At 43.6% G+C, this 22,399-nt stretch overlaps 1 protein-coding gene across 5 annotated transcripts in view; it reads right to left on the bottom strand.

Annotated features, from left to right (window-relative positions):
* The window catches only part of TEAD1 (TEA domain transcription factor 1), a 265,236-nt gene that overhangs the window by 165,898 nt on the left and 76,939 nt on the right, over window positions 1-22,399 (bottom strand). For all 5 annotated transcript variants that reach the window (XM_070473393.1, XM_070473394.1, XM_070473395.1 and 2 more), the window contains one exon: window positions 12,863-13,118. In XM_070473393.1, the coding sequence (XP_070329494.1) occupies window positions 12,863-13,019 (157 nt within the window). In that variant the 5' untranslated portion in view covers window positions 13,020-13,118. The remainder of the gene's footprint in view (window positions 1-12,862; window positions 13,119-22,399) is intronic.

The raw sequence follows: 22,399 nt of genomic DNA, 5'->3' as shown, positions 1-22,399 counted from the left end.
ACTGTCACATCTTTCAGACTGCATTCTAAAAGGATAAAAAAGAGAGGGGTGTATTCTGATACAGCAAGAGGCTTTAAAGAAATAATATTCATATGGACTTTGATGAACAATTTGATTTTACGATATACCTGGAATTGAAGCATTTGAGAAGGGAAGGTGGGCAGATGCAATAATCTGCAGTGAAGGCATAGCAGGTTAACATCAGGTAAATGAAATATACCCGTGATTAAATCAAATGATTATAATCAAAGGAGAATTTATAGCACTCTGTACAGTCTCCAGAGTGTTTTCATACTCTAAAAGCCACCCACCTCTGCCTAAAGGCAACACAAGTACAAGGTTACCTGCCAGGAATCTGTTACAAAGAATAACAGGACCATTAAAAAGACTACCGACATTCTTAAAAGATGGGCCCGCAGCACTCCAAGAATAAAGCTTGTCCGCCCTACAGAACAAGTGAAACGATAAATACTGGTTTGGCAGAGATGCGGGGCCTGTCCATTCTTCTGTAGTAGCTTGCTGTGAGCACGTGGACACTGGAAGAATGGATCTGAACGTGTTCCAGTCTTTCTTCCACCACCATATTACCATAAAACATGAATGCCAGAATAATGCCACTGTTAGTCTGGACAGCTGACTGACAGATCCAACTGACCCAGCACCTGTTGAACTCCCGGACCAATGTCCTGAATCGTATAGTAAGAACACCCTGTCCTGCTTCCTGGCCACAGCACCCCACTCTCTGACCACCTGTCTCTGCAGGTCGGGGCCTCAGCCATGCACCCACGGAAGGGAGAGCTTGCTGGCACCAGCTCCTCCCCCAGCACCCCTCTCCTGCCCACCGGGACCTTGGAGTGCCCCTCCCACAACCAAACCCCAGGTGAACACCACTCCAGTGTCAACCTGGATGATACGATTTGCTTCTCATTCTTGTTATTGGCCATATTTTTCTTTAATGAGTCTTTCTTGCTCAGAATCAGAGGATAAAAATAAATGATATAGTTATTTTTCCTCTAATTCCAAAAGTAACATATGTTCACTATTAGGCGAAAAAAAAAAAAAAAACTCCATTAATATAGAACTATGTAATAGAAACGGAGTTCCCCATGAATCCATCCCCTGAAGCAACTGCTATTTACATGTTGTAAATTCCTTCAAATTTTTTCTATGACCTTAAGCACAACATATTTATATACTTTCATTTACTGCGTTGAGCATTCTCTAAGACAGGCTCTTTACTACAGAGATCAGCAGAACAATATCATAACAATGCTAATTTGGAAAATGACCAGTTTAAATATTCATTATCAAAGAAATGGGATATATGTTATAAATAACAACAGTAGTAAGAAATTAAGGCACAATCTCAAGTGAAATGCTCTAGAGGGGAGAGGAACTGAAGCCCTAGATGTGGAAGTCAGTGGGAACAGAACAAATACAGGTGGTGGAACCCAGGGCCATGCAGCTAAGAACCAGCAGGTTCTTGAGCCCATCCACGCCCCCCTCACCTTCCATGCAGTGGAAGTTGCTCCTCCAGCACCTGCCCACTCCCACTGATCCCTTCTATCACCTGTGACTCTGACCCAGACAAGTGTATCCTGACATCCCCTCTCCAACATCTTCTTTGGCAGAAACGCTGAAAGGGGGGATACCATTCAATTGCTCCCTTAACCAAACAACCCTCTACGTAGGCTAGACAGGCTTACCTGAGTGGTTGCTCCAAAACATCCATTCTTACCTTTCTAACATGCTGGGAACAGGCTTAACCCCAGAAAAGCATTATTTGTAAGATTTAGTTCAAAACATTTTTCCACACATAATTGTATTTTCTCATGTATAATTGCATTTTCTCTCAACATCACTGAGAGATACGGAGAAATTGATTTCCTCACCCCATTCTACAGATGATAGCAACAAGGCACAGATACACTCAAACAGGTGAAGTTTCAGAGCAGCCAAAGACTTTGGGAAGAGAGAGGTGGAAAATGTTAGGGTTTTCTTGTAACCCCAGTGTTCCCTCTGCCTGGCTGTTCTGCCACCTGCTCTTCTCTAGGCCCATGCCATTCACATCAATATTAAATTCTCTCCATTCACACCCATGGGGTCATGTCCTCCTCCAGGAAATCCCCCTAACACCTGGTTTCTTTGGTAGGCTTATTTACAAATTCACAGTGTACTGCAGTGGACTTCAACATCAACGTGATTAACCAACCCGATGCTGACAAGTCTCCCTATGTCTTACTTCCTCGTCTCCAGTGGCCATCGCCCACATTCATATCAGTTGACCATATTTGCAGCCACACCTCGAAACTCATCACTGAAATCTCTCCACCTCTAATCTCAGATGCTTCCTCTCCCGTGCGTGACCACAGCCTCCTGTCTGGCCACCTCTCCTGTGTGTACAGAGCCTCTAAGAGCACATGTCATGACTCGTCAGCAGCTCCAGCTTCACCCTGTCCCTGTCCCCACCGAGACTGGTGCAAACACGCACTCACTAGCACTTTAGCGTCTCTGGTCCCAAGCCCTGACATTGCCACAATTTAGAGACACCAATAATCCCCTAGCAGAAAAAAATATATATGTATCCCATAATAATGCCAGTGGCTTTTCCCAAAAGTAATACTCTCGCCTTATACAAAAATTAATTCAAAAAAAGGTCACAGATTGAGATGTAAAACATAAAACCAGAAGCCTTTTAGAACATAGAAGAAAATCTTCAGTACCCAAGGCTAGGCAATGAGTTCTTAGACTTGACATCGAAAGTACAAACCGTGAAGCAGCTAAGCCTGTGCACCATAAAAGGGAAAATTAATAAATTGGATCTCATCAAAATGTAACACTTATCCACGTGAAGAAGATGAGAAGATAGGCTACAGACAAGAAGAACACAGCTGCAAACTACATATCAAAGGACTCATATCTAAAATAAAGAACTCCCAAAACTCAGCAGTAAGAATATAAATAATCCAATTAAAAGGGGGACAAAAGACATGAACAGACATTTCTCTGTATATACATCTCTGTATATCTCTGTATTCTGTATATATCATCTGTATATCTCTGTATATTCTCTGAAGAGAATATACAGATGACAAAGAGGTACATGAAAAGATGTTTCACATCATTAGTCACTGGGGAAATGCAATTTAAAACCACATGGGATATCACCACACATCTATCAGAAAGGTTAGAACAAACAATAGTGACAACACCAAATGCTGGTGAGGATGCAGAGAACTTAGACTGCAGGTGAGAATGTAAAATGGTACAGCTGCTCAGAAGAACAGCTGAGTAGTTTTTAAAAAAAAGAAAGAAAGCTGAAGATACAACTACCATTTGACCCAGCAATGATGCATTTATCCCACAGAAATGAAAACTGCATTTACCCAAAAAACTGTATATAGGGCTTCTCTGGTAGCTTAGTGGTAAATAATCCACCTGGTAACGCAGGAGATACAGGTTCGATGCCTGATTTGGGAAGATCCCACATGCCCTGGAACAACTAAGCCCATGCATCAGAACTGTAGAGCCTGTGCTCTAGAGCCTGGGAACCACAACGAGTGAGCCACGTGCTACAAAACTGAAGCCCGCCTGCCCTAGAGCCCCTGCCACACAAGACAGGCCACCACAACGAGAAGCCCGCGTGCCGCAGCTAGAGAGCAGACCTCACTTACCGCAGCTAGAGAAAAGCCGTGCCATCAACACCGACCTAGCACCGCGAAGTATAAATGCATAAACTTTCTAGAAAATTTGTGTATAAATGGTCATAGCAGCTTTATTTGTAATAGCCAAAAGCTAGACTCAACTCGATACCCTTGAACAGGTGAATGGTTAAACACACTGTGATACATACAGGCTAGAGAACTGCTCAGCAGTCAAAGGAACAAACTACTGATATACAACAACCAACCTGGATGAATCTCCAAGGAATTATGATGAATGGGAAAAAGCCAACCCTAAAAAGTTGCATAGAGTATGCCTGCACTAGATGACATGCTTGAAACGGCAAAATTTTAGAAATAAAGAATAACTCATGGTTGCCAGGATTCAGGGATAAGGTCAGAGGAAGCAGAACAGGGATGGGTATGGTGACAAAGGGCAACCCTGGGAATCCTGGTGGTGCTGGAACTGTTCTGCATCATCGTGGTGTGGCTATACATACCACGCAGGTGATAACGTTGTACACAACTTAATAAAACACACATACACAAATGAGCACCAGTAGAGTTGTATTCAGAGTACACTCTGAATAAGATCAGTGGTTTATAGTGACATTAATATCCTGGTTTTGATATTACAGTTTTGAAAATGTAACCACTGGGGGAAAACGGACCAAGTGTACAAAGAATCTCTGTACTATTTCTTACAATTGCATGTGAATCTACAATTATCTCAATAAAAAATTTCAATTAAAAGAAGAAAGGAATGCTCTCCAGCTTCTCTCAGGCCCTTCCTCCACTGCTCACGATTCTTTTACTCACCCCTGTCCCTCCATATCCAGTTCCCCTACAGTATCTCTACTAAGCTTGCTCTACTTTTCAGAAGCCCATAACCCAGCTCAGCCCACAAGGCCTTACTTCTCATCTGAAGACAGGAATCACTATGCCCTCCCTGTACCCTCTACCTGAACCTTCTCCTGCATGAGACTAAAAGAAGTGCTTCTCCTTTTAAGGTCTCTTCCTGGTTCTATTCCACCAATAACTCCTCAACTACATATATATCCCTCTCTACTAACCAAGGGCTTCCCTTGTGGCTCAACTGGTAAAGAATCCACCTGCAATGCGGGACACCTGGATTCAATCCCTGGATTGGGAAGATCCTCTGGAAAAGGGAAAGGCTACCCACTCCAGTATTCTGGCCTGGAGAATTCCATGGACTAGAGAATGTCCATAGGGTCACAAAGAGTCGGACATGACTGAGTGACGTTCACTACTAACCAAATGGCCAAGTCTCTCTCCCCTGTTCTAAAATAAGCCTTCCTTTAACTTTCTATGCCCTTCAAGATATCATCTCAACGCTCTTTCTGCACATGGCAAACCTGGGCCATGGTAATCTTTCTTCTCTATACAGAGGGAGTATTAACTGAATTATGCAGTTCATTTCCTATACCCAAACTTTGTAAGGACTGTTTCAAATGTCAGTCTCATTCTTTTCTCATTAGTTTCTTTTACCAGCTCTAGAAATGTAGCCCTCTCCTCTTGGGCCCAGGTTATAGTTTAGCCCAGTGACTCTCAAACCTGCCTGATCACCCGAATTATCCAGAGAGCTTTTAAAAACGTAAGATTCTCAGACCACACTCAGAGATTCTGATTCAACCAGTTTGAGTCAGTTATGTCTCTTTTTTTAAGCTTCTCGAGTGTTTCTGCGGATGATGATCAGGCTTGTGAACCACTGATGATGGGTTTCCCTTTTTCTTAAAAAGGCAACTTCTTTATCTTCCCACAAATACAGACACCCCATTTAAAATCCATGCTGGTCTAACCACAATACATGGGAGCCTAAGTGTATCGCCCATTCTTATCTCTTCTCTGCTGATGAGCCCCCAAACTACCCCTGCAACTCCAGGCTGCCTGAGCTCCAAGCAGGAATTTCCAAACCCCACAGATCATCCTCATGTGGATGGCCCCCCGAGTACACCTCCAACACAGGACAAAATCCAACTCTCCATTTCTCCACTCTACAAACTGCATCGCTTGTCTTCATTCCCCATCCATTTAATCGTCCCACATGTTCTCCCCATCGCCCACAAGCAGAAAGAACCCTGGAATCATCTTCAACCCCTCCTTCTCTTTCACAAATCGCATCCTGTCAGCCAGTCCTGTTGGTTCTACCCATGAAGCTTCTCCACCAGGACTGCAGTTTAAGCTCATCCTCTGCAATAGTAATCTAACTTGTCTTCACGCCTTCAGAGCTGGCTTTGTCAAACACAGGCTGAGTCACAACCATCTCTCTTGAAACCATGCAATGGCTTCCTCTGTCCCCCGGATAAGCACCAGACACCACGGCGTGGCACTCCAGGCCTCCATGACACAGCGCCAGCCCACATTTCCAGGCTCAACTACCATCCCCCTCCAGGACACATCCTCGTTTCTAAGAGCACCAGAGTGGCTCCTTTCAGGACTCTGTGCCTTTATCATGCTGTTCCCTTAGGCCTGAATGCCCTTCCCCTTCTCTCTCTCCCCACAGTAGGCAATATAAACCTAGGCTTCAGAAATCCCCTCATGTTCTATGCAACAACTCTGTGCACAAGCCTGAGTTTTTTTTTGAAGAAGAGATCCACAACTTTCTATAGATTCTCAGAAAAGGGAGGGGGGGTGGGGGGCGGGTCTGCCATTCAAAAGAAGTTTAAAAACAAAAAACATTTTAAAAATTTTAAAAAGGAAAAATGACAAGAGAGATCTCTGAGTAATGAGAAAATATCTGTACTCCTTCCTATGTGCTAAATCAGTTTCCAAAATCAAAAAAATAAAAATAAAAATTTAAAAAAGCAAAAAACACTAAGTGGTCTTTTCCCACTGAGGGTTGGCTCACCTGAATCTGCCTCTCAGACTCTGATTCTTTCATTTTTTTGCATTTTCAAATATAGATATGTGCATTCCCCAATATAAATAATCACACTCTCTGCTGCCCTACCACTGAACTGTCAATGTCTCTAGTATACAGTGTACTTCCTTCCATATCAATATTGTAGTTAATTGTCTTAACTGGCTTGTTGTATTAAGCTGACTTTCAAATGTCAACTCCACCATTTATTTACTGTGGCCTTGAGCACGTAACTTGATTTTGGAGGGCCTCAGCTTTCTTGGATGTAAAATGGGGATCACCAGGGTTCTCTGCTGGTTCAGACAGTAAAGAACCTGCCCGCAATGCGGGAGATCTGGGTTCGATCCCTGGGTTGGGAAGATCCCCTGGAGGAGGGCGCGGCAACCCATTCCAGTATTCTTGCCTGGAGAATTCCCATGGACAGAGGAGCCTGGCGGCTACAGTCCATGGGGTCTCTAAGTCAGACACGACTGAGCGGCTAAGCATGCAAGCACAGGGTAACCTACACCATCGGTTTGTTCTGAGGAATAAACAAGACAACACATTCTAAAGCAATGAGAAAGTGCCTGGTACACAGTAAGTGGTCACACAGGTCAGTTCTCTTAATTATCCTACATCTGTAGTCCCCATTCACAGTCAAAGCACAGGACAGGTCCTCACTAAATGATTTACAAATCCATGTCTTCTGAATGCCAGTGCTCACCCGCTGCCACAGAAAGCTGTTGAAAAGCTTAACTTTTCAACTTGGTAATAATTTAATATTCTCTGTCTCTTACCTTTTTTTTTTTCCCTCCCTCATGACCAATTCTCAAGCCATCCTAATTAGCTATTTTTTATCTGAATTTCACAAGGACTCACACCTTGTGCACAAACCTTTGTAGGCCAGACCCCCACTATGTTAAACTTTCCCAACACAAACACTGATGACGTTGGCTTTGCTATTCTCCCAGGAACAAAACTATTTCAAAATCCCCCATTACTCATCGGTTCTGAGTATCCCAGAATTAACCCTTGCTCTACCATGGAGCCGATGAGTAGAAATCCTTCCTACCATTTGAACTAACATCTGGCAGCCCCCAGAGCAAACACCAGAGTTTCTTCCTTCTCAAGGCTAGGAAGACCCTTAAATATACAAATATCTTTCTCTCTCTTTTTCTCTGTTTTCTCCCTTCCTTTCCAGCCAGCTCCTCTTGCGGCTCAGAGGCTTACTTACTCATCTTTCTTTGTCTTAAGCAATAACCCCCACATGCATATACTCAACAAACATCACTGACATCTTCTCTGTCCAGCAAGACAGCCCGTGCCTTGTGGGGCTTCTAGCCTGTTCTAAGGGCACAATGCTTTGTACTTTACATTTTCTGCCAATTCACTCGAAATAATATCCCACATCACAGGTCAGACAGAAAGAGGAAATCAAAGATGCCACATGATGTTCAGATGAGGAACTGGGATGAACAAGTTCAGCTCAGGCCACAAGGATCACTCTCCCAAAGCCTGGCAATCCTCTAGGGCCCAGAGCCTGCAGCCACTTCTGCACCAGGGCTTCTGGGGCCTCCATAGATGTGGACCACCTTCCTGGTCCTCACAGAAACTATGGGAAAGTTCACTGTCTTACACAGCGATGCCCCTACATTCCTGTGACCAGTTCTGATTACATTCCCTTGACCAGTTCTGATCGGAAGGGGCCAGGGGTCCTCGGATATCAGCCTCTTTGCCTGTACTGATTAACTGGTAACATTTGTGCCTGCCTGTGTGCACGCCTTCTGAGGTCCCCTTGTCAGCTCTGCCCCACCTCACTGAACCTGTCCCTTCTCTCTTCTATCTTGTACTTCTATGAAGTAAGCAAAGAGGCAAGTCCAACTCCTGCGCTCTCCTGGCTGGGAAGCCTCAGGTCAGCAACAGGGGAAGACCTGTTAGAGAGGCCTAGCCCAGAGATGCCTTCCTCTTCATCTTCTCTATGCCTCACAACTGAGCTCTCTAGGGCTGATCAGTAGGCCTGGCATCCTAGCAAGAAAGGGGCACCCCTGGAGCTCTCTTGAGCAAGAACCCTGAAGATAACTGCTCACAAAAGGAGAAAGTCATTGTTCAGCGACTGCTCTGCCCAAGTTGCCTGTGGGACCCCAGGGCACCAGAATCTTCCAGACATCTTTCTGGCTACCACCAAGGCCAGCCTTGTGATCTAGGATCCTCCCCACTGCGATATTTGAGAAGCCTTCTTCCTGCCAGCATTGGGCCAGGTGCCCTGGACACTGGTGGCCAAGAACAGGCTTCAAAAGGCTAAGTGGAAGGTGACCATCTTCAAAGGCTCTCAGACTTCCCAGAAAGCTCTGGCACACAGTCCTGACCTCAGGTCAGTGTTTCCTGCAAATAAACTTATGATGGCTCCATAAGGGCAGGGATCATATCTGTCTGGCTTACTGCTGTATCCCTGAAAATGCCTAGTATGGGGGCTGGAATACAGGCGGTACTTAATACTGACTTGTTGAATTTATTTACAATGACCTCCAGCAAGGAAGGAAAGAACCTATGTTTGGGAGTCAGATAGAGTCGGTTTTGAAAGCATCCATCTGTACCATTTATACTGGTCTCGCACAAGCCACTTTATCTCTTTTAGCTCTCTCATCTGCAAAGTGAGACTCACAAAATCGACCTCAAAATGTTGTGAGAATGAGATGGAAGTTGCAACTTACCCAGTGTCTAATGTCTAGAAGGGGCAGAGCCAGGCTTCATAACAATTCCATAGGCCAAGATTTAAGGTGCTACATTTGCATGTCTCTGAGGCAAGCAGCCAGTGAATGTTAGCTCCGGTCCCTAACTTGATTATGGGCGATACTTGACCACACTGCCTGACTAGGGTTTTCAGGTACAATAGAAAACACATCTAGACAAATCCCCTGATTCACTGTTTTGTTCTGTCTTGTGTTAAAAACTGTGGACTGCTCCTACAAAACTCAATTCCAGACAGCTTTGCTGATCAAGAATGCCTCGCCATCTTGTCCCCATGCTATCTCCTCCACAACTATCTACAAAGATACACAGAGAAACACCTATGTAAAAATAAGAAAAAGAAAAGAAATAGAAAACACGGAGAAAGAGAGGGAATGAGTTTGCAAGCTCTTGGGAACAGTCAAAGAAGTCTCACCCTCCTTCTAATAATCCCTAAGAACAACTGCCAACCCACAAGGTGCTGCAGGCAGAAATAATCTGTCCACATGGAGACGAACTACACAAAGGCTTGGCCTCTCCACAGACCCAGGTAGCATAGGAAAAATTAAGCCATCTTTTCTAATGGCCCAAACCTCATCAAAAAGAGAGCTTTCCGTTTTTCCCCTCTGTAAGACTGCATTTGCCCTACTGCCAACCACAGAGAAGATTTCATTACCAAATAAATCAGTGCTGCACTTGACCTTGCCTCTCCAAAGGCTCGGGATTAGTGACATCACAATACTCTACAGATGCTCAGAAAATATCAAAATAACCCCCTCAAGTCAAAAACACTTGGTATTTCACTAAAAGGCATTAAATTATTTTGATCTCACTCCATGGAATCCTAAATGCTTTCAATGTTTTCATTTTCAAAATGCTTAAGAGAAAAAGCATGCTCTTAGGACCTTCAGAAACCCCGGCTCCCAGTCTGGTTTGTGTCCTGATTCACACATGGTGAGATGGGGAACAGGCCTGTAGCCAAGGAATAGCAGCTCGGCCCCAACATCACTCATATGACTCTATCCCCAAGTGGCTGGAGCCTCACTGTGCAGGCTCCCAAACCAATCTTCTCTCATCCTCAGTTACAGGTAGGTTACAGGCAGCTCCCAGGCATCCAAGGCAGTTTCTCTTAAGGGGTCCAGTCTCTACCTCCCATAAACCTGATAACCACCATGTTTTCCTTTCAAAGCATCAGGAGAAGCAAAGCTCCTCCACGCTGGCCAGCTGCCTGGACAAGGAGGCCACCGCAGGGCTACCGCAGCAAATGTGATTCTTGTACCCCTAATCAGGACACATAGTCTTGCAGTTATAATTTCTAATGCTGCTCACTCAAAATGACTGCCCAATTTTAAGTCAGGTTGGTCACCAACACTGTCAGAAAATGTAACGTGGCCTTCAGGGAAAAGAACACATACATCAAGAACATGTACTCTCAGGAAACACTCGGAATCTGATTACTCTCAGTATTAACAACATGCTCCACAACCAGCGCATGTTTGTCAACAGACTGGTCACTCTTACTGAGGGACAAGTCACAAATCCAGAATCATAAAACATCCAAGTCCCAAGGATCACAGATATCATCTACTTTACCCTCGTTCTGTACAAGGGAGAAAACTCACAGACCAAGGGCAGGATCATTCAAGTTCACTATGGGTAGATGACTCAAATCCAGAGCTTCTCACAGTTCTCTTACCTAGCCTGCTGCTTTTGACCCCAAACTAACATCAAGTGTCCTTTTGCAAATTATTTTCACAGAAAAATGTTTTTTATGATGGAGTTACAGGCAAATTGGTTCAATCTACCATGGCTGGTACCTAAAAAGTAAAAGCAATGGAGGAAAAAAACTGGAGTTGAAAAAAATAACATTTGCTTTGAACTGTGTTCCTATCCCCAGTCCAGAAACCTGGTTCCTAAAGGGATAGTGCTGTTTCCAGTATTCCCAGTGAGAAATGAAAGGCAGGAGTATGTCTTCCCAACTGGCATGTCCAACACTAGGCCAGTTTTTTTTAGATTAAAATAATTTCTAGGTAAACAAATGGGTGTTGTACAAGGTACAGTGGCCCGAAGTCACCTTCACTACTCCTAATAAAACCTGCTTCAAAGAAGGCTCAAAGATTAAAGTGCTCTTCTCTGCCTTTAAAATGGGGAAGTTGCATTTTTAGGTATGAAAACGAGACCTTGAAAGCAAACAACCAGACTGAGAAAGGGTAGCCCAGGAAAGATACAATCACACAGAAAACCAGAGGCCCTGAAACTTTCTACCCACAGCAGCTGAGATGTTTCACCCCGAGTCCATTTCACCAGACATGAAGAAGCTTCTCTGGCTACAAAGGATCACATGAGAACATAAAACAAACACGGAAGGTTTGGGTTCTTTCTCTCTCTCCTGTGTGTGTGTGTGTGTGACACAGACTGGCCAAGGAAGAGACACTCTAATGCTGCAGAAAGCAAGATTTTCCTTGTTTCCATTACATCATCCACACTGGAGGGGGAGGGCCGGGTGGGGGCACAGCTGGTGGCAGCTGCACCACCATCTGCTTTCCCCTTCGCAGTGTATGCGAGCCTGGTCTGCAGCCTCCTACGGCTCCTGATAGACGAGCTGCAGTATTAAAGGTGCAACACCCTATTATGGAAAAGCTTTCAAACTGTTTAGAGATAAATCACTCCCGTGATAAGTTAACAACCTCCGGTAGGCTGCTGAGCCAGTTCTCTTTGACTTTAGGTTATTTGTTTGCATCTCTTTAGACTCAGCCGCAGCGCAAACTCTGTCAACTCAACGTGCCCAATTAGACAAGCAGAATGTATACGTAACCACCTGCCATCTGCTTCCCAAAAGGTAAGCAGCCGAAAAGTACAAGTTGAAGGTGCAGGGAAGGTTCAAACCCAGCCTGTAAGCCCCAGACTAGTGGATAGGTGCCTACTGCCATCTTCGGCATCCCCAGCCATCAGGTCAACCGATTTCATCCTCTTGGGCACACTTGGGACTTTCTAATGCACTGTGAGGGGTCCCATGTAGAAAGCGACACTGGAGAGAGTAGCCTGGGGGTCAGTGCCTTGTCTGGTCATTCAAATGAAGATTGGTAACAAGGCAGTAAACTGGTAGTTCAAAGGTCTGATCAAGTCCCTAAGCAGTTTTATCTGGCCTACGTAGTTTAAAAAAAAAAAATGCTGGGTTTTAAAAATGAGTAGACTTTACATGTAAACATCTAGCTTGCTAGCTCTGGCAGCATGTGGCTCCACTGCCATGCAGCTCCAGTCAATTATCTGGAGCTAAGTGGCAGCACTTCCTTCAGTTGGGGCATGCATTTGGAAGAATTAGTCTCCATGTCTGGTGTCTGCATGTGCCACTGCAACTACCTAACTTCCTAAGGAGTCCTTAAGAGCTTCTGATGTAAAAAAAAAGCAGCCCCAGGGAATGATTTCCCCATGGCCCTTTACTGAGTCTCCTCTTCAGATTAGATTCAGTCCCTTAAACGGCCAAGTAGAATTCTACAAAGATCATTCAGCCCAATACAAGGAACGTGTCTCAACTAGTAGAAGGCTAGTTATGGTAATCTTTTAATCACAAAAGTGGGTTGCAGCATTTCCCAGGAGCATTTCAATCACTTACCATACATCTTGCCTTCGTCTGATAAGATGATTTTCCTCCTCCCGCATGGTGGATAGATAGCCAAGGCTTCCTGAAAGCTCTGCTCAATGTCGGGGCTCCAGACCCCTTCCGCATCATTGTCAATGGGCTTATCTGCAGAGTCACTCATCCTTTCCATGTTTTCGGCAGGGCTCTCACTGCCGCTCCAGCTGCTGGGCTCAATTTTGGCGGTTGGATTTTCCAAGCCGAAGCCTGGAGCCTTTTCAAGAAAATAAACCTAAGAGAGAAACCAAAAGATAGTAGGATAAGGACATGGTAACCATCAATACACTGCTCCTGCTGGTTCTACTGCACTCTCTCCATTCACCAGCTTTGCTTGGAGAATAACTCCTAAGAGAGAAGATGGAATTCTGAGATCTAAGTGGCTTTTGTTCTTTATGTATCATGTTAGGCACTCATACAGAAATGCAACGGCAGGCAGAAGCTGGATAATCTTCACAGATGACAGGAAATTTTCATCTGAAAATAGTACTCTCTGAATTGCAAGTTCACAATGAATCATGCAAAACCATTTGCTAAGTACCTACTATCTACTAGAAGCACTTTGCTAGATAATAATCAAATCTTCAGAACAAGTTGTTTAAAAGAAAATAATGTGAGACAAAAGATGTCTGTCTCACTGTGGCAATTGGTATAATAACTCTGAAATGTCAAACCAACCCAGAATTTGTCACTGGGATCACCAAGATGCAAGATGGCAGCAGAATGGTGGGCAGAAGGAGGGAGATTATTTTACCACAAATACTCATTCTACAGATAGCAATGCTAGCAGACCTGGACCTGCTATCCTATAGCATTTATCCACAGGGTTTTCTTTTACCCTGTACAGTCAGGTCACTTTGCCACTCTCGGCTTCTGGATTATAACCTTGAAGCAGGAACCAAGCTGTTCCCGATTCTTGCCCTCCACAAAACAACTACCACAAGAGGCCAGTACATTTGCAAAAACACGTTATACCCATATGGACTACTTCATCTGGGAGCCTCCTTGGAATTCCTGATCACATGAAAACTGTGGGGGAGACTTTCATTTATGTTTCTGCACCACTGATGATTACAGTACCAAAAGAAATCTTTCGCAAAGATTTATTCCCCTTAAATTATGCATGTAACCTATGGCCATAAAGGGATAAGCTTTCCAAACAAATGTCAAACTGGCACCAACACCAATGTGAAAATGATCTAATCCAGTACCCCCTGCTGTCTGCACACTAAAATATCAATATTCCTTTGTTGAAAAGGCATCAGATCATGCATTCAAAACAAATAAGGGGGATAAGAATTGCTCTGGGGGATTGATGAGAAGAAGGGAGGTGCAGGGCCTGAGGAAGGTGAGAGAGCTTAGGGGGTGCAACCACCATTCCTTCCACTTCTGCCACCTCAAGTTCATGCAACATTACAACAGAGGCAGCCAGGAGGGAAGCAGATGTGAGCGGGCCCCACTAGGTACCAGGCTCTGCTCTGTATCCAAGGTCAGTCACCTCTGAGAGCAAGCACCCTGTCTCCTCTCCTTCGCTCTCCCAGCTGAACCCCTTTCCCCTGCCATCCCCCACTGTGTATATCAACAGATTCCAGGTGCAGAAACTCCGAGGCACAGGAACATTAAACAATAAATGGTGTAACCAGTGGGTGCGTTTGGCTCCGTACCTTGACAGCTTTTTAGATTTGGCAGCACCTGGATGAAAGAAACCCTCAGGTTGTCTGCCTTTAAACTCTGCCACTGATCCATCTTTCAAAGAACTTGTCAGCAAAATATTTACTACTTCTTACCAACACATGTACATTGACACAGGACTTTAAAAACTGCCAAATGTTAAAGGTATAAATTATGCCACAAGAAAGGGTTCTGTGATTGACCCCTAGACGAACTCTACAAGGCCTGCAGTGTGGGCCTTTTGAATTCTCAAATTATTACACTTTTTTCCTGGTTTGGGTCTAAGAATCTTACAAAATCCCAGTTGAACTCTATGATGGTCTGTTCTAGCTCCAAAGAGGTATTATTAGAGAAATTATAAGAATATGTGTGAACTTTTTGAGCAGTGGCTAGTTGCCAACATTTTCCTTCTCTACCTTAGCCCCTAATTCAACAAAACAAACAAAACCAGACATTTACAAAAACATAGGCCAGTTCTTCAGCTCCAGGCAGCTCACAGAAGTATGAATTCTCTCCAGGGAGCCATATTTTAAGATTAAACTGTGGACATGACCGGCACTCAACTACTATGGTAGAGGGTTGGAATCCAGGGGACCAGGGGAACGTTATTTGACTTTAAAAAGATCATTACTATATAATTGAAATCCTCAGAGTCTCCAGACCAAAACACAATACTCCTAATCCAACAGCTGAAGTCCCCTCTGACACATCTCATCAACTGGTTGTTGGATTTATGCTTGAACATAGTTGATGACAAGGAATCCACTGCCTTCCCAATACCAGCTCCTTTGAACTAAGATGTTGAAATTCTTCCATCTGTTAGGAAAAAATCCATCTCCTGGCTAACTTTTACCCATTAATCCTTGAGGTCTATCCATGCAGTGGGAAGCAAATCTACCCTGAGACATCCACTTGGGTTTAACAAAAGCAGCCCCCAGTCTCCTGACTGTGTTCCAGACTAGATACAATTCACATTATCCCTCTTGCCCAGCCCAGCATGTCCACAGTCTTCAGTAAATGATACTCGGAGGAAGACTATGATCCATAAAATTAAGCCCCCATCCTCCAAGTGCTGTTTCTAAATTCCGACTCTTGATCAATTGGTTTAGGATCAATTTATATTTATTCTATTAAATTCCATTATTTTTAACCTTCGTCAGTGACTCAAAACTGGTAAGATCTTTCTGAATCATGATCGCCAAGCTTAATGTCCTCAAACACCAAAGAATTTCTGAAGGTGTTACATACAGGCAGGGTGTTAGACTTGTTTTGTGGAAGTACTAAAGAAGATTATGGCTCACTTGACATAAGGAAAAATTTCCTGTTAATTCAACAAGTGGTAGACAGCCTTATTAGAAAGGTAGCAGAGTTGCAGATAACCCCTTCAAGTTACCTCTAAAGCTAAGGGTCGCAACTCCTTTGTTGTTTGGGGAATGCAATATTAACTAGCATCAGTTGATCCACCCATTCAGGAAGCACAGGCACTATTCTAAATGCTCCCATGTTTTTATTCACTTACTTCAGGGACGAATTCCACATCCAGGTTCTCTCATTTGGTCAACTGGAGCTTAGCAGGATGGAATTACCAACTCTGGACAAGGGCCAAGACACAGCCCCAGAAGCTACCAGATACATAATCCACAGACTTTTACAGACCCTTGGTTCTACAACCCAACTGTAAGATGAGGCCCTGTATGGGTAGAGAGTTTCCGATCACCAGACTGGGACTAGCTAAGAAACGCTCCCCGTACTAGCCACCAAATTCCATCCCTCAGTTCCCTTCTAGTCTGGCTCAAAATCCACCTCATCCTGGAAACCATCCTTGTATCCAGTGGCTCTGAGAGCATCAGTCTCACATTAAGAGTATCCCAAAAATGTGTGGAATTAGTTAACTACCACCCAATCTACCTGGCTTCTGAATGTACAGTAACAAGTACCTGCTTATTATCAACAACAAGATCTAATCAGGTGAATGACAAATAGAATATCTGTGTCTGCAGAGTTGATGTCCTCCCCTCCTCATACATCCACTGAGCAAGGGCGTCAACTCTCACTCACTTCAGTAAATGAAGAACACAGTATCACGGGGTGGGGTGGGTGGGTATGTTATTAAGATTCAAACAGATCTGGATATCAAACCTAGCTCACCTATTAGCCATGCAGCCTAGACTAAATAGGTTAATCTCTAGAAGCTCAGGTTTTAATTTATAAAATGAAAATAATAAATGCAATCCCAATGCAGGAAATCACTGAGATCATGAAACCCTACTCCATATTCGGAGTGCCATATAAGGCTGCCATATTTGGTGAGATAATGAGTGAAGGTGCTCTACCATCTGAAAAACCATGAACAGAAGATGTTTTCAAGTCTATCATCTCTAGACAGTGGTATGGACCTTGTGATCCCCAAACACCAACTGATAATGGGATGGTAAATAAATGAAGGGTCTCGTTGGGAAATAAATTTGGAAGATCCTCTCCTTGAAGTCTTCAGGTGCCTGAACAGAAAATTTAAATAGCTAATAAACACCTGTACTTCTAACACACACATTCAATAGTTTTCATATTTATTTCTGGGAGGTTTGGTTTAGGGGGATAATCTTAAACCTAAATGAATGTCTAAAAAGAGAGAGAGAAGGGAACTCTTCTTTATTCAAAATATAGTGTGTATCACATAGCCCCCATATGCCTCAGTCTCCATCATTAATGCTTTTCTAAAAGCTCCATTCTTTCCTGAAATTCTTTCCAGCCACACTAAAATAAGCTCCAAAAAGAAATGTTACCAGACCCTGCTCACCACTCCAACAGCAACACTCCCTTAATGAATCACTCTCTCATGATTACCCACTGACTCTTCAAGACAGGTAACATGAGCACACTGGAATGACATTATATATATTCAACCCACATATATTTAACCAATGGGCTTTCCCCGATGACTTCCCCAGTAGAGAATTCACCTGCAATGCAGGAGATACAGAATGGAGACTTGGGTTCAATCTCTGGATCGGAAAGATCTTCTTGGGGGAGGAAATGGCAACCCACTCCAGCATTCTTGCCTGAAGAATCCCATGAACAGAGGAATCTGGCAGGCTACAGTCCATAGGGTTGCAATGAGTGGAACACAACCGAAGCGACTTAGCATGCAGCACTTTCAACCAATGCATATTTTAATAGAAAAATCTAGGGGAAGAAGGAAGTTAGACAATCAAATGCAGGTGCTTCTGACACCGACTGTAACCAAGGGACGTATGCACGAGGGGCATGACACAGGAACTGCTGCTCCTTTCGTGTTAATTCCTGTGAGTCTCTCATCATGTAAGCATCTCACTTACGGGTGACTTAAGAGCTCTTAAATAAAAGGATAAGTTATAACTAACCCTCATGATTAAGAAATGTCACTGAACATAAGGATCTAAAAAAAAAAAATAGTCCATACAGCTTATTTTAGTCAACGTATTTATACTCTATAAGGCACCAAGAAAAGAACTGGACTGGAAGTTGGGACTCCAGTCTGAGTAACCCAGGACCACACAGTACCCACCACGTGCCTCAGTTTCCACCACTAACCCTGAAGGATACCAACTTCATCATTCACCATTCATCATCTGTGTTTCCATAGACTACTTATAACAGAATTTAGTTTAAGCTGGCTTGTTATCACTTCTCCCATCCACACCCCAATGTCTGTGAGGGCAGGGACTGCAACAATCACCACAGTATCCCCTGTGCTAGCACAGTACCTGGCATAATAAATATACGAAGAAATAAAGAATGAACCAACAAATAAATGATGGGAACACTCTTTGGGTAACAATGTCAATGAGTTTATCACCCAAGCTTTCCATGAGAAGGGGCACAGTTTCAGCTCCTTTCCCATTCCTCACCCTGACTCTGGCCAAGGTTCTAATGACTGGTAAGAAACCAAAGGAAATCAGCAAATCAGGAAGATGTAAGAGGACAGAGTAACGCCAAGCATTGCCTGGATAACCAAGAGTTGGCTGTCTGATTCAATTTCTTATTTACTAATCATGATTTCAAACAACCAAGAGCCTTCTGTGTCAAAGGGACAGATACGGTCTGGGTCTTCTGGGAGGTAAGCTTCTTCTACAACAAATAAACCTTATTTTGAATGGAACAGTAGTTTCTGAGATGCAATATTTGACCTTATCTCCTTCCCTTTTCATTTGATCACTGGAAAAGATGAGAACCAGAACCTGACAGCTAAGTAGTGAGGATGTGAAAATAGGAAGTCAAGTAGTGAGCAAAAAGAAATCTAAAGAGGTAAAAAATGCGAGCAAAGCAAATTTAACTGCATAGGTGAATGAAAAAGGCAATATATAGGGAGTGGCACTGAGAAGAAAGGGGGAAAAAAGATCCTAAGTGCTCAGGAGAATGTGGAAGGAGGCACAAGTGGGAGCCATTTTAGGATTTAAAAAAAAGAAAATCAAGTAGTTGGAATGACATTTGTAGTAGACAACTCAACCAAGTATTTGATGGCTCGAAGACCGCTATGATCTTAGTGAGTGGCCAAATTTCCCTTAAAAGAGAAACGCTGCCCTTCGGGAACAAAACTAGGAAAAAAGCACTTCTAAATAAGTTGACCAAAGTCATGTATACTTAACAGTGATTTCTCCAGACAGAATACATGTTCCATAGGAGCATCAGACGCAAACTCCACCCTCACTAGACAGTGAGCTGGAGGCTGGATTCCAATGGGAGAGAATGTAGGCAGTGCTGAATTCTCAGCTCTGTCCACAACTGACACCATCAAGCACAGTCTAATTAATTCCTAATGAATAGTTATGATACTGACTCACTTCCCTGGGTACTTGGGAGGAATGTCAGGCACTAATGATAGTTAATCGTGTTTGCATATGTAAATGGAACATGTTTTTTCTTTTCCTACCATTTCAGACACTAGCCAAACTTGCCCACAAGTGGCCTGTGAAATACAAGTGAAGAGCAGCAGCCTGGATCTTGAAGGCAGCCAGAGAAATGGAACATCTGCCGTGTAGTCAATAGCAGCCAGTGAGCCTTAGTGTCATATACTCCTATTGCCAATAGTTCCCTCTAATTTCAGCAGGAAGAAGCATGTAATTACTCCCTCTCATTTTCGAAAATCACTTCTATATCAACAGGATCCATCAACAAGCCAATACCTCTTCACCAAGACCCCAGTGCTGAGCACCCCATCAGAGGACTTAGCATTACCCTCCTGAGATTCCTTGATTAATTCTCTGCTCCATCAGCCCCAAGAACCTGCTCAGGTGACAACTCGAGAAAGGCTCTGATTGATTTCACGCTATGTAGTTCTGTATCACCAGCCTTTAAAGGGATCACCCTCCCCATCCACTTAAGGAATCCGTTAGCCACTGAGGACAGAAATTCCTCTTCTGTTCCTCTCCCCTTTACCACCATGCTCTCCTTCATCAGCAGACTTCTTCAAAAAGACAAGGCACGTACACTCAGTCTACGCCATGTGAGCATTCCAAGTGAAGACTTGCTACCAAGACAGTGCACTTGCAAGGGGAGCGCAAGCTGGATGACAAGACCTGTAGCCTGAGTCACAGATCCCTGGAAGGTGCGCTCTTTAACCTTGGCAAACACGTAGCAAAGTCAGAAACAGAAGCTTCTTTAATGATCTAAGAGGAGAAAAAGAAAAACTGCCACAAGAGTTGGCAGTAAGGAGCATTTCAAAAGGAAGGCGCCCTTTAAGCCCTTTCTTAAGAGTAATAACAGTCAAAGAAAACCCCCAAACTAACTCCTTCATTCCAATAGGTCTGTAGAGTGAACACACATTTAAAATAGACTCATCAATCCTGATGTTTACTAAAAACAAAGAAAACTACTACTAGGAAAATAATACTCATAAGTCACTAAGTTACAGATAACATTAATTTCTTAGTTGGTAAGATGCACCTTAGCATCTTAAATGACAATGAGGACAAACTACAAATCACAAGTATACAGTTCATATTTTAAAAACTACCAACACACCACATAAATACATACACTACATTTGGTCAGACCCTAAGAAGTATTTCAAAAGGGCCCATCTCAGCCCCATGCCAGAGGGCATGCCTACAAATGCCATCAAGGTGCTGGTCCTTGGGTGGTAAGTCTATAGGTCATGCCTGGGGAATCATATTTCTTACAAAAGCTGGTGGAGACTCACTCAGTGTTACCAGCTCACTGCGAGCCAAAGTAGTGGTATGTTGGCTCTGAACTGACCAGACGCAGCAGCTGACCTGCCCAGACGCAGCTCCTTCGGCTGCTGAGAAATCCTAGTTCGGCTGCATCATAAATGGCCCTCCCCACTGCACAAAGAGAAACAGTCCTGGGCTGTCTTCTCCAGTTTTTATGACTTAGGATTGTTTCTCCCATTGTGGCCATGCCTCCATCTACCCTGGATTATTCTAGAGCATGATGGGGGAAAGTAGGAACAAGTAAATCCACAGGTCACTTCTGGTTGGGACATAAGCCAATCAACAATGAAAACTGGAACAAGATGGCATTCGAAAGCACTGAACTGTGCGGTCCAAGCCCTGCTCTGGGTCTTTGACTAGGTACACTGGCATTCAAATGCTCTGTAAAGATCCAAGTGATCCATGTGAATATCAACAGCACCACATCAAAGAATCCAAAAGCTAGACTCCAATATGCCCAGAAGGAAAAAACTGCTCTTTCCTGCCAACGTAGAGTAGGATTAGTCACTCAGTCGTGTCCGACTCTTTGCAACACCATGGACTGTGGCCCTAAAGGCTCCTCTGTCCACAGCGTTTTCCAGGCAAGAATACTGGAGTGGGTAGCCATTCACTTCCTCAGGGGAATCTTCCCAACCCAGGGATCAAACCCAGATCTCCTGCATTGCAGGCAGGTTCTTTACCTTCTGAGCCATCAGGGAAGCCCCGACTTAGGGTAACCAAAACCTAATGCATGATAACAAATTTTGTTCCTTTCCATCCTCTCAACCATCACAAATCAGAATTTTACATTTTTGTATGAGTGATAGCCGGACCATCTTACTTTAAATACTCACTTCTAATATATCTGACCACAGACTGATCTCATATCATACATGAGTATTTTCTGAGTCCCAACGCTTGATCATAAAATACCTTGAAAGCAGAAATAGAGTTTATGTGACCTTTAGGATCGAGGGTAGTGGTATGTGGAACCAGAAGCCTGGATAAATGAGGGACAAGACAGAACAGCAGGTAGAACTAACCATTTCTGTTGCTATTCCATTTCATCTGTAGTGATTCCACAGTTAATTTAGAAAAAGTATATCCCAAAAGCTCCAGATAAACTTTAACTGAATTATGCTTTTATGTGACGCCATCAGCATACTCAGAAATATTGCATGAATTAGTTACTGGATGTACTCCAAGGAGTATGTCCTTCATCACATCACACAGAATGCTCTTTACAAAGGTCCCAAAGGAAAGTTCAGTAACCAACAAAACACCACGTGCTTTTCACCTCATGTTCACCCAACTAGGCATCCTCACTGGCTGCCAAAGAAAGAGCACTGCGACCCACTGGCAGGTTCCTCAGAGAAAGCCCAGAGGTCATGTGGTCAGCAAGTCTGATTTCATTCCCAAACCCACATTAGGTCCCTACTGCAATTCTCTTCTTTTTCTTCCTTCTTTCCCCTACTTTTTAACGTATGCTATTTTACTTGCAAGCTGCCTTAGATCAATCCTGAAACAAGACAGGATAGCATCACAAAGGGGAAATTATTTCCATTTTCTTTTTAATATCTGTTTCAATTCAATATGATTAAAGATTTACAGAAACCCCCCACCCCACACCTCCCCAACTCATGTGCCAGGCACTAGA

This window comes from Odocoileus virginianus, chromosome 10 (genome assembly GCF_023699985.2).
Source record: "Odocoileus virginianus isolate 20LAN1187 ecotype Illinois chromosome 10, Ovbor_1.2, whole genome shotgun sequence".
NCBI classification, from domain to species: domain Eukaryota; kingdom Metazoa; phylum Chordata; class Mammalia; order Artiodactyla; family Cervidae; genus Odocoileus; species Odocoileus virginianus.
The sequence above is the reverse complement of the archived record's forward strand: the minus strand, read 5'-3'. Positions and strand labels throughout refer to the sequence as shown.